Raw genomic sequence first — 13,311 nt, 5'->3', positions numbered from 1 at the left:
TTCAGTTCCTGATCTTGGGACATTTGTTGCACATCTTCCCTCTTATCTCTTCAGAAAAGGTCACTAATCTCAAACAAATCTTTTAAAAAAATGAGTTCAATTTGAAAAGAAGTCACAGTCTGTCTTTAAAACCAGGAGTTTACGATGACATCAGTGTTGACATGTTCACCAGCGTGCAGGGGTGAAAGTACTATAAACTGCATTGCCAAGCTCTGCTCAGTGTACACAGGCTGTGTGCTGGCTCATGTCTGCTCTGTCACCCAGTTAAGCATACAGTCATACAGGCTACATTATGTCCCAGCCCTCAGATGACCCATGTGCATTCATGCTTACTGTATGTGCTCATGCACTAAGATCAGACGCACACACAAAGCTACAGTACCTTAAACAACCCCGGGCGCTTATCAGTAGACTGCTAATCTACCCGAGTGACGAACAACCGTCTCAATAATTAATGCAACAAGAGATGCGGCGCTCGCATTTAAGCACCATTCCACGGTCCGGTTCATTGAGGTCATGCGACGGCTTCGCTCGCCTCGATTCCTAGAACATTTCAAAAATATTCCGCACGCAGGCCTCGACGTTTCGCCTCACATGAAACGACAGGCCTGTCCCGGTGCAAATAAATAACCAGGAGGCATAATGGCCCAAACAGAGCCCGGCTCAGTTCAGTTTGAGGCTTATTCGAATTAAAACCGGGTATTACCAGGAGGGTGCAGAGCGGTGACGGACATGCAATTAGGCGAGCTAAAAGGTCTGCATTAGGAGAGATGCATTAGAAAGCCTTGGCTGTATCTGAATAGACTACAGGAGCGTTTAATTAGGGCTTGGGCAGAAGGTAATATTATTCACTTGATGAAGCAGCCTGTAATGTGTGGAAACAGCACAGCTGCTGTGAGTACACAAAGCCAGGACTCTTATATGGCCCGTTCCTAAAGGCAGAGGTGGCAAAATGGTCAACCAGCAGCCTTTTAAGCTAGCAGTCGCAGATAAGCCACAGTCTTGGGGTTTTCCAAAAAAAAAAAAAAGAAAAAGAAATCCGGTGAGCTCGGTGCCCCGGAGCCTCGCCTCGCTGTGATGAAACAAACGCCTTTGTTGTGAGAGCGGTTCCGAGACAGATCCATTCTTTTATTTTGGGCGCTGACAAGTAGGTCAGAGGAGACGGTGACAGTGCTGTGGTGAGGAGTAAACAGCAGCACATGATGTTGTTTTTCCTCCTCTTACTCCTGGCACCCAACACCAGCAGCAATGCCTCTACCCTCAGGACACCACACACACACACACACACACCCACACGCCGCCCTCCCTCCTCTCCCTTTGATCTCCAACTTCAGTAACCCACGGCCGTTCACCCCTGACATATTCAAATGGATATAGAGACTTTCACTGTAAACGAACGTCTCTGCCAGAATTACCTAATTGCCTCAGATTAAGGTCTTCCCAAAAAGTAGGGAAAATTTCCCCTCCGGAGGACATGGACAGTGCTGCAGCTGCTGAGGGCCCTGACAAGTGTTAATCTGCTCAGAGGAAACTCATTTGGCTCACTGGGTAAGTCACATGGCAAATTAAAGCAGGCACTGTTTGATTCCCTCCTCTCCCCACTGAAAGGTCCCAGTGTGTGTTTTTTTAGGAGGAAACGTGGTAAACGGGAGCATTTCAACTTCTAACCTCCGCAGATCAGAGCTGATTAAGTTACCTGTGGCTCATGTCATACGGCGGTGGGAGTGCGTCACGGCGGGCCGAGCCAAGATCATGACAAAATAACAGAGTAATGCCCTCCTGTACCCAGATCCAGTGCCAAGCTGAAACCAAGCTCTGGGTGTTTACAACTCGCAGAGATGCGGGTAGAAACTTCTGGGCATCGTTAACACCCCTCCATGTCCGCATGCATTAAGTATTCATACTGCGTGTGCCACCTGGAGTTACAGTTACATCCCAATGCTCCTGAGAGGGTTATCACCTTTCTCTGACAGTCGCAGAAAAGGTGTGGATTCAGACACTGTTGGGCGAGCGCGGCGTCGGACAATAAAACCACGGCTTGTTTCCGTCACAAACATAAAAAATAAAAATACCGATTCAAGCCGCTGTCAGTAATAGCCATGATAAAAATAAAATATATAAATGGAATGAAACAAATGTAAAATCTAGTTTTCTACATGGTAAAAAGTGACTGTTTACAGATAAGCACTTTTCTGTTTTTAATCATAAAAATTAAAATACTGCCAAAAAAAAAATTCTTGATATCTTGATTGCAGTGCTCATCAACTGTGCTTTGCTTTCATTAGTTCTTTGTTTTCCTTTTACTTTTTCTGCTTCCATTTGATTCATTTTAACAACATTGAAAAGCTAAAGAAGTTTCAAAACACCAGAAAGGTCACCGGTCAGTTCAGCCCATCGGCAATTCATACCCTCATTTCATGCTAAAGAGTTGCTAATTTGTCCCAATTTACTGTCCAATAAAATCCAGATGATGTTGGTGTTAGAGGCTTCAGAGGTTGAGGATCCAACCAGCCAGGAAAATCTGTTCCTCATATAACACATCTTGACTATCTTGCCATTACTTCTTAGAGGTCTTTACTTGGTCCAATCTGTTGTTGTTGTTGTTATATTTCAGTCATATTTATCTTGTTTTCTTATAATATAGGGTTTCCACTCACTTCTATGTAGATGATATTCTGTTGGATATAGATAGTTGTATTTTAGCTTGTCTTCTGTCAGGAGGCAAAAAACCTTTTCCTACTTTATGCACAAAGACAAATAATTGTTATAAACTAAAACATGAGTAATGGCTGCTCTGTGTTCTTGGTCAACAGTGGGTTGACAAACTTTTTCATCAGTGTTGTGGAACCGCCAGCCTCCAGATATTTTCAGTGAACATTTTCAGTTAAAAAAAAAAAAATTCTTATGTATTTTTTTTGTTTGACTTTCCTTTTTCTTTTACTTTGACTCTGTTTTTATATTAATTTAGCATTTTTCAACTTCATGCACAGGTTTTCACTAGTCTGTATTGTTTTCGCCACACCACATTGATAAAAAGTGATATATAAGTAGTTAAATTCAGTAAATTAGAATATCTGAGTCTCATTTGTCACATTAAAGCACCTTTTGAAAATAGCAACCTTTAATTGGGTATTAAACATGCTTTTTATAAAGCCCGCATTTCTCTTTTTAAAAAGTTTTTTTATTGGTCTGACGCAACATTAAAATGTGAAGAAATGTTTCAATTAGTTGTAAGTGGGAAATCACCATAATTAACTGAAATAAATGTTTTCAAATATCTGTATGTAGTTGATCTATATAATGTTTCAGGTCGTAATAAACTTCATATAAATAAATGGGCTTTTCAATAATAATCTAAGTTATTTATAATTAGGTCTTCAGTTTTAGAAAACAAAGAAAAGTCAATATTTCTCAATACAATAAGTGACATTCCTCACTAATATTCTCTTTTTTTGTATATTTATTTTTTAATTATGATCCCACCACTATTTTCCCTCAACTTTAAAATCTCTGTGACTAAGATTTAAATTGGAAATGAGCAAAATAAATTAGGTTCTTTCAGCAGGCTAATAATTTCTGCAGCATTTTTACTAAGCCAAAATAAGCTGATACACAACTTTGAGTATTGTAATAATTTATGCAAATATCTGATTAAAAGTGCTCCAATCTGTTATTGAGTTATAAACTCATAGGAGTTTCATGACATTACAGGAGAGTATGAAAAACTGGAGCATCTAGCTGCTGGGGGGGTCATCCCAAAGGCCAACAGGAGCATGCGTTGTCCTGCAGCAGATCATTCCTTCTTGTACCCAAACAAACAAAACAAAACAAAAAAAATCTCAGATAGAAATTGACCAAAACAGCAAAAAAAAAATCCAGCTAACAGAGGGGAAAAAGTACATGCACCCAAGAAAACATGGCCACACAAAAAAATCCAAACGTAAACACCAGAAAAAAGCACACAGATTCGTCAATAATCATTATTACCAGATGAATGCTCCACAAATTTTCTAAACTACCAATCCTTTTTAAAAGCATATGGGTGTCAGGTAAATAATTTCAAGGCCATGATCAGGAAGGAAGGTGAGGACAGTATGTCTGTGAAACTGTAACGCTGGCGCTGTGCTGTGGCAAAGTGGTGGGTCTGGATGCCAGGAGATATTAGTGGGTGATATGTGAGAGGCCTCCCACCTCCCTGTTGATAAATTATGGAGCATCATGACAGGAACAGTTTAACCCAGCCAGCATGACGAGCATGTTTAGACCCACGATCACGAGTGTCGTAGTCACGGCTTACTCCACCGCCTTAAACGCACTCTCTCTGTTGGTTTGCGTAATTACCTGTGTGTGTTTGCCTGTGGGCCTCCAGGGCGTCCTCTGAGGAGAACGTTGCTCCGCACTGATCGCACACCAACGCTTCTGCAGGAGCTGTGGGTGACATCAAACATAAACAGAAATCAGCGAACATACGAGTCTCTGTGTGTCACTGTTAAATGTTTAAATGCAGACTTGTCAGGATTCAGTTTCTCAGATTTGTGCTTCTCTTGATATAATCATTTCCGGTATTTTTTGCGATGATTTCTGTCTTACTGTTTGGATCTTCTGACCTACATTAAAAGATGAATAAATTTGTAGGAACTTTGGTACAAATGATGTTTTGTTTGTTATAAAAGTTGGCAGATTGTGGTCCTAAAGCTGATCTGGGCTTCAATGAAGTCCCAGATTAGGCAACGACTCCTGAATTTTGACTATGGGCAAAACACTGCTGGGTAGTCCAAGTTTTGTAAAAAAAAAATAAACTTGATACCTTTCTCCTTAATATCTTTTTTCATTTTGTAAAACATGAAAATCCCTCAACTTTATTTTACCTGCATTTCTTTTTTATAAAATCTGGAACAGAGAAATGAGTCTAGAAACAAAAATACTTTTGGAATATTGTTTTGTTTTTTCCCCCCCTTATCACTCTTGGTCAATAACCAACATATCTCCATTTTTATGTTTGATTTCTTGAGAGACTCCATTGATCAACCTTCTGTCGCCTGTGGTTTTATTGATAAATGCGATGTGAAAAATATTGTAAAGATGTCAGGACATTGACCAAAGAGTGAGAGCTTACTTTTAAAAGCTGAGGTGGCATTTCATTTCAGAATGTGAGAAGTCCCATTTTTAAGAATACCGGCTTTCCTTCTGACAGTGCTGACATTTCTCAAAAATGGGGAAGAGAAAGTAAAAAGTAAATTCCACACAGTGCCTTGCAAAAGCAGATTTCAATGTATTATTGGGGGATTCAGTGGCTGCGTTTCCATTAAAAATGTTAAAAAATCTTTTTCTGCTAATATATAAAAAAAAAAGACGATTTTTCAGTTGCAGTGTTTCCATCAAATTAGAAATAACTTTAAACTCATGGTGAATCAGCTTGTTTACGTAAGTCATTAAATGCATGGCACCGACGGATGTAAACGGTTGTACATTAGATATTAGATATATATATATATATATATATATATATATAATTCAGCCAGCGCTCCATCAGCCGTCAGAGGAGACATGTTGTCTTCTTGTCCTGTCTTCTTCGTGGCTTTCCCAAACTGCCGTTTGTTTCCATTAAGCAAATTTATTTTTGTAATCTCAGTTTGCACAATTCTACAGTTAAAAGGAAAACGATGCCTCGTTTTCCCAGTTTTTACAAAACAGCTTTAAAAATTGTGGCATGATATTCATAACACGGTGTCACTAATTTGCAGAATCACCTGTTGCTGAATATCTACACAGGTTGGACACCAGAACAAGTTGAACTCAGTTAGATTGGATTCAGTCTGTGAACATTGCCATCTATTAAATTAGATGGTTAGATCTGTCTGTAAGCGTTTAATTTCTCCAAAATGTTCCTGTATTTTCCTCCATCCATTTTTTCCATAAACTCCAAGACATAAAAAACGCTTAAAAAAAAAGGAGCTTGTTACCCTTTGAGGACACTGTCTTCAGGGTAATATGCAACTAAAACTTTCCAACACATGCAAGTTTTATACATGCAGACCAAAAATTTCATTTTGGTTTTATGTGACCAGAGTACCTTTGTAATATTTCCCATCTGCCCTACCTGGCTTGTGGTAAACTGTAAATTTGACTTCTTATGGCACTTCTTTCAACTATGGTTTTCTGCTTGCCACAGAGTGGCAAGAACAGAGACTTTCTTCATCCACAAAGGCCAGACTTAGTGGCAGTAACATGACAAAGTGCAAGAAAAACAACTTTTGCAAGGCTCTGTCCTTTCGGGCTGCGGAGGAAGCCTGGTTTAAGTGAACGCAGTTGAAAGAAAGGTAAAGAAGTCACCAGAGAGCCTCGTGTACACACTTGTGCTTTTCTGTCGTTTAACAAAGGAAGCAAATGTGAAAAAGTACAATGGAGTACAGGACAGACAGAGGAGGGGGGCCGGCGGGGGCAGCAGACGCTGTGCAACGGCCCATCTTTTTCTTCTTCCTGACAAAAAAAAAGGAGAGCAACGCTGAAGAGTTTTATTTACCGTGGCCTGTTATCAGACTCTGAACAGTGAGCAGACTGTCTGCCTGAGAGGCCACAGAAGGACCGGGTGTTCTCTGTACAGCAGACGCTTCCAGCCTGCGGCGCATCCCTTTATCACCAAAAAAAAAAAAATCCCACTTCAGAGTCAACATCCCAAATCCCAACGCATGGACTGTAACTTCAGGTCACCTTTGCAATGCCCTTGTCTATTCTGATATAGACATGAAAGAGACAAGTATGCATACAGCTTACAGAAACATCCCATTCTTGTTCTGCACTCACCTCACACCTGCACTGACAGACACATTGGACTAATATGTGTGCTCACACACACACTCACACAATTTCTCTGTCTCTCTCTCTCTCTCTGTGTGTGTGTCTCTGTTGCACGCAGCTGTTTGGATGTGGGTTGGCTCTCACTGAGATGTAAATCGGTTGCAGATCCATACTGGCCCAGGGCTCATTCACTGATCTATTTTCTGCTCAGCTGGCTTTAAATGAAGTTAAAATGACTCATTAAAACACCCACAAGCTTTGGGAACTCTGAGCACTGCAGCCTAAATGTGGTCCTCTTTCAACTCTTTGCACAGACAGTGCACCACTGTTCCCAGAGCTGCACGCAAATAACAAAAAAAAAAAAAGCCTCAATCTGTTCATTTCTCAAAACCCCCCGTTCTGCTTCGTTTTGTCTTATAACATATAAAAATATATATATATATAAATATTTAAAAAACTCTGTTTGAGAACGGTCTTGTGCGGCAGTAACAGTGGAGTTAAGTGTTGTAGATCCTGATGTTGTTTGACGCCGTCCAGCCCGGTGTGTCGTGCCCGCGTGAGATTGTGTGATAAGGGGGAAGAGGAGAACACAGTGCATTGTCTTGTGCAGTCAAAGGCACGGAGTGTGCTCTCATCCATAAACCATCAAACTGTCTCCAGACGCGGCTGCAATCGTCCTCCATCAAAACACTTTGTCTGGCATACCAAAATAAGAGCCAGCATCGAGCTGAATACCAAATCAGCCCATTAGAGCGGCGGAGCACTCGCTCCTTAGCAACCAGCGGGATCTGAGGCTGCTATACTGAAATACACAGTGACAAAGAAATGAGATCCACATCTATCTCTCTCTTTTTCACCCCCCCCCACCCCCTTCTCACCCCCTCTCCCCATCTCTTCCCTCCTTCTAGTATTACGGGGTTGACACGTCGGATGGGGAGAGTTTATGCAAAAAATTCAAATGCGGTTAAAGGTGCTGCTGTTATGGATGTCGGTGCGAATTGAAAATCAAAGCATGCTGTGAAGGTCTGAGAGTGATGCAAAACAATGTGTGTGTTCAGGGCTGAACCAGAACGAGGGGGGGAAAAAAGAAAAAACCCAGGAAGACTCAGGTGAAGTTTAAAGGAGCAGATTCTCTCTCATCTGTCAACGGCGTGCCATTCCTGAACAATCCTCAGAGAGCAGGCAGAGAGGACAGGGGACTCTGCCTTGTCTCTAACATATATTCAAACTGAGCTTTGTGTGTGTGTGTGTGTGTGTGTGTGTTGTTGTTTTTTTTTTAGTTTCATTTTTAGTCTCTGATCCCTCCTCTGTGTTTCTGCACCCCCCCTCGCCTCCACGTCTCCCTCCCCATCCTCTTTCTCTATTTTGGATAAAGTAGCTGGGAGAGCAGTCAGGTCTGATTAAGTCTGCATTTGGGTACAGTGTGTTCCTGGACACACATCTGCGAGCGAGCCATCACACACGCTTCGGAAAACGCTGGCAGAACACCCAGGCCTGCCGGCAGCTCATGATGTCATCACTCAGAAGGGGCAGAGCTGGCGAGCCGCCATTCTCTCTCTTAAAAAAAGAGAAGAAAAAGGAAAACAGGAACGATCCAAATGGAGAGGAGAGGGCCGACGACCTCGGCGTGGAAAAGAGAGCGTGATCCAGGCGTCGGGAGCGGCGCCGACTGCTGCTGGAGGAACGGTGGGGGTTTGGGTGGAGGAGGGGAGAGGGGGGGGGAACAGGTGCATCTGAAAGGCCGCAACCACTGTATGGAGGGCGCCGATGTGCAGAGGCTGAGAGTGCGTGAGAGTTACTAAATACCTGCGTGAGACAGCATGTGCATCCTGAGCCGCATGCTGTCCTGGAAGTGCTTGCCACAGTATTCACAGCTGTTGCCCTTCTCCTCATTATGAAGCCTCCTGTGAAAAGAACGACACACCGATGTGAGAGCGCTAATGGAGGAGAAGAATGCAGCGTGAACACACTTGTAACAAGTTTTCATTCATTTCACGCGGACGGACGGCGCTCATTGATCAGCAGGAGAAGAAAGCGGCCGACTGCAGTTTACCTGACTCCTTTCCCGCACCAGGATAGAGACTGTTAGCATTATGACGGCATAACCAGGTTTAGACCGGTTACTTGTTGATGAACGTCAACGCTGCTTTTTGCAGGTGAAAATGACATGAAAACAAGCAAACAAACTTGTCCAGGATGGTGAAAAGTACTGACATTTTCATTTGACAAGAACAAATTTGAGGAATTTGAGATGAAATCCAGTCATAACTATTTTAGTCCAGCAGAAAGTTGGAAAATGTCAGTGATATTTAATTTAAAGTTGTTTCAACTGACAAAGAAAAAACGTACGTCACTGCACAGCAAAATAAAACATAAATATAAACTAAAAAAGTGGCAGAAAATCCATTGTTGCATATTTCCCCCTATACTTGCACTAAACTTAGTTTTGAATTGTAAGACTTACAACTTTGACGAAGTGTTTTCCCCTTGTGTTTTTTTTTTACATTTGTTTAGTTTTACACAAACTTTCTTAATGTATTTCCATCTTCTAGCATTCAGCTTTCAGTATATTGGTTGTTACTCTGCATGATCTTTGTGACATCCAATGGCATTCTCCGGCCTCTAGGTTGGTGGGATTGGGGGAAGGACAAAAAAAGGAGGGGTAAAAAGGAAAACGATTAGTAAAAAAACAAAAAAAAGCACTGTGAACATTAGCAATCATGGCGTAGAAAGTAAAACGGAGCCACAGAAACGCTATTTTAAACTACAGTGGGCAAGCTAGCCTGCATGTCTGTAAAGCGGTAAACTGCAGGCTACTTACCCAAGTAGATAGCCTGAATAATTAACCAGCTGATGGTTTTTGATAAACTTGCAGTGTTACTTTAAAAAGTGTGCAAACTTTTTTCTTTTTTTTTTTTAGCTGAATTATGCTGAATAATAATCAACTTAATTGTGTTTTTTTGTTGTTGAGGATTTTGCATGCAATTTCCCTTTTCCAGGTGCTTCTAGACCTAACGGAACAGTTGAGGTTTATAATCAAAGACAGACTGTGATCACACCAAATGAGCGATCTAACCTTTTCCTTACGGTAAAGTCGGGACTGCCAGTTACTGGCATCAGAGGAAACAGAGACGTTTTCATCATACTTTTCCTACCGTTTAAAGTCCTTTTTAATGAGAAACCAGAGAAAGTGCTGGATTGACTGGAATTTTCTCGGGGAAAATAGAAAACGAGCAATTTTCTTCTGCCCCTCCCCCACCTTTTGCTTGTCACAGCCAGCTAGCTGCAAGAGGGAATTTATTTGCTCACTTACAAAATAAGCAAATCATTTTATTTGTGCTTTTATGATATGAAATATGGTAATGGTCGTAGAGGGTAATAGGGTAATGGTGTGGAAACTGAAGGAATACTAAGCATCACTCTTACTAAGGAAGTTTTCAAAACTGCAATTACTTACCGACTAACTAAAATCAGTTTGTTATACAGGTAAATGGTAAGTAGAATGGTAGGAAACTACTTTTTTTTTTTTCTTAAACAACTTTATTTTTGCAACAGTGGGATTCAAACAACATTTTTCAATTACAGTGCATTAATCAATAGTATCGTCTTTAGTTGAGGTCATTATACCATGAGAATCTGGGCCACGTTTATTCTGCACCTTTTCTTTAGGGCCTCTGGACTTGGAAGCATCATTGTTCGTTTTAAAAAAAAAAAAACAGGAGTGTTTTAATTCCTGCAAGAATCCAAGGCTATATGCAGCATCATTAGTCTGAGAGGCCCTTGGAGTTGTGAATCAACGCATGAATGCTAAAAGCACACAGACAATAGGATATCTGGCTAATTTCAGAGTGCAGACAAACGCGTGCCTCCACCCGCCAGCACTTCAAGACAGCAGACACGCACACAAAGTCACATCCCAGCTGAATAAGCTCGCTCTCTCACACACACGCACGCAAATATACACACAAGCTTTTCCTGTGTTTGCAATGAAAAGATGATTCGCTGAAGCTCCGCCGGCAGCAAAGCCTATCATATCATATCACACACAACCCGAGCATGCAAGGCATCTGTACTGTTATCCTTATATCACCCCCCTACAGCAGAGCACGTGGCCTGAAAAAGAGCCTGCGCTCAGGCACACGCGCAGCGCTCAAAATGAATGAAACCTGAGATGTTGTGTTGACGCACATTAACAACATCAGGAGAGCAAAACAGGAACTCCGCCGTAAAGATTAGGTTTTATTTTGGCTGTGGAGAGTCCGTCTAACACTATTTACAAAGCACTTTCTTATTCTAACGTGTAGCATGTGGAGGTTTATTAATAGAGGGACGAACTTAGAAAAAACACACACACTAGAAATTGTCAAAATAAGCTAAATTGCAAATAATTAGAGGATGAGGTAATGAGGAAATAAAATGTTAGGGGTGTTTAAAGCTGAAGTTCTCGAGTTTAACTTATTTCTATATTTATTCCTTGTGTTTTAAATAGTAACTGTGCATATTCATAGAAAAATTGTATTAAAGAATATTAGCAGCTACAATTAAATAGAATACAATATTTAAAGTGGTGGATAGGTACGTTTTTAGTTTGCTTTTAAAAACAGCAACACTCAGATGGCCTTCGGGCTTCTCGTTTGTAAAATAAAAAGCAAACTGAATCGGTTTGACAATGATCCTTTATTTAAAAACTAATAAAAGCAACCTTAGATCATTCTTAAAATACAAAACGCAAATGTGGAGACTTTAAAAGTAGAGTGAAGTGTTTCTGCAGCAGCTGTGTGGAGTAGATAGAACTGAGCTTTGCTTTTCTACGACCGACCAGAGAAAAGATCGTCGATCCCATTAAATATAAATGTCCTTGCATTGGCATAAGTAAGAAAGAAACTCAAGCCATGTTTTTCAGATGATAAAATGTATTCTTTTCTACATTGTTGTTTGTGTGTCCTTTATTACACAAACAACAATGTTTGTGAAACTGAAGTTTGACTCAAGCGTGACGCTGAGGTGTAAAATTTGGTCTGAATGATTCACTGACCGGCTTCAAAGTTGTTTTGTGAGTCTCTTAAAATGTGTGTTGATTATTAAAACGTCACCTTTGTCCTGACTGAGCTGGGAAATTGTCCACCATTCATGACTTAATTATAACTTAAATACTTTTGTAATGAGGCATTAATCTACCTTGGATCATCAGGAGGCACAGAGCGGTGTTTTATCAGACCTTGTTGGTTTGGTCATTTCTTTCTGAACTTTTACGAGTCACAAAGTATCTGAAACAGTTTTTATGAGATGATTCAAATTCAGCCCGGAGGAACCGCATAGTTTATGTTTTCACAATTATACAACGTTCTTGTCGCATCGCTGAGATGAATTAGTCAGTGCTTTTTATTTTGTAATTAATTTACCCCTTTATACTTTTATTACTACAATAATGAACCATTTCTGTTTCTAAACAATTAACTCATGTTTCAACCATTTACAATTGAAGGTATTTTGCTTCTTTTTTTTTTTTCTACCACCAGGGTCCGATGTTAGAAAGGGGCAGTGACCCAGGGGCCCGATATCTGGGATGCCACAAAGATTTTATTTAATTTTTTTTAGCGAATGCCATTTTACAACCATTGTCCTGAACATAAAACTCACAAACTGATACCAGATGAGTTTCATCAGCAGTTTGGAATTTTTATGAATATAAACAATTGTCAAGTACTTTAAAATAATAGACTTCTTTGCAAACAACGTGGAGTTTTTGGCCATAGGACATATTGAACCAATCATGCAGCAATTCATACCCGTTGATATATATATAAGTATTTGTTAATGTACTTAAATTATCATTAGTAAAATATTTCTTCTGTAGTGGATAGGGCACCAAAACTGACTCCAGCCCAGGGGCTCAAATCCTTGTAAGTCCGGCCCTGTAGCACATATTTCTGGGGTTTGTTTTGGTGACATATTTAGGAGTTTGTTTGCATGTCTTCACTTCCAAGCAGACCATTTGAATTTATTTAGCTCCTCAGTCTAAAACTGTGCCAGGAGATTCGAAGACGACAGCAGAAAATGTCAGTCTGCAGATCAGGTGAATGCTCAGTGACCTGGTTACAGACTTACAGCAACTTCATTACATCCTCGAGCAGCGCCACCAACGCAGCCCCTTCAAACCTGCGGACATCAGTCTGTCCCCATGAGTAAGGAACGCTCATAGCTACATATCCCACAGGATGCTTTCCTCCCCCCCCTCGCCTCCCTGTTTTGGTGGCGCTTTTTGGAGTGGCACGCAGCTGAGATGTCAGCCGCAGGGGTGAGCAGGGGAAGGCTGTGATCCTAATCGTAGGTTAGCAGCATATTAAGGGCTCTTCGTGTTGCTAATGATTAATGATGACTCAAACACTGCCCATCTCGCACAATTAGAAGCATCTGCAATCAAGCTAATGAGTTTTTCATGGAAATAGTTGGTGGGGTTTTTACGTAGAGTGACAAAACACGAGCTGACAGGCTCATAAATAAAGCAAAAAT

The 13,311-nt window shown here is 40.9% G+C and overlaps 1 protein-coding gene across 1 annotated transcript in view; it reads right to left on the bottom strand.

Moving 5' to 3' along the window:
• zbtb16b (zinc finger and BTB domain containing 16b) overlaps positions 1 to 13,311 on the bottom strand; it is a 33,127-nt gene that overhangs the window by 15,684 nt on the left and 4,132 nt on the right. Inside the window, exons 3-4 of the mRNA XM_032545458.1 lie at positions 8,605 to 8,702; positions 4,342 to 4,428 (exon numbers count right to left, since the gene is read on the bottom strand). Of these exons, the coding sequence (XP_032401349.1) occupies positions 4,342 to 4,428; positions 8,605 to 8,702 (185 nt within the window). The remainder of the gene's footprint in view (positions 1 to 4,341; positions 4,429 to 8,604; positions 8,703 to 13,311) is intronic.

The sequence above is a fragment of the Xiphophorus hellerii genome, chromosome 18 (assembly GCF_003331165.1).
Source record: "Xiphophorus hellerii strain 12219 chromosome 18, Xiphophorus_hellerii-4.1, whole genome shotgun sequence".
NCBI classification, from domain to species: domain Eukaryota; kingdom Metazoa; phylum Chordata; class Actinopteri; order Cyprinodontiformes; family Poeciliidae; genus Xiphophorus; species Xiphophorus hellerii.
Note: the sequence above shows the minus strand (reverse complement) of the source record. Positions and strands in the feature narration are given on the sequence as shown.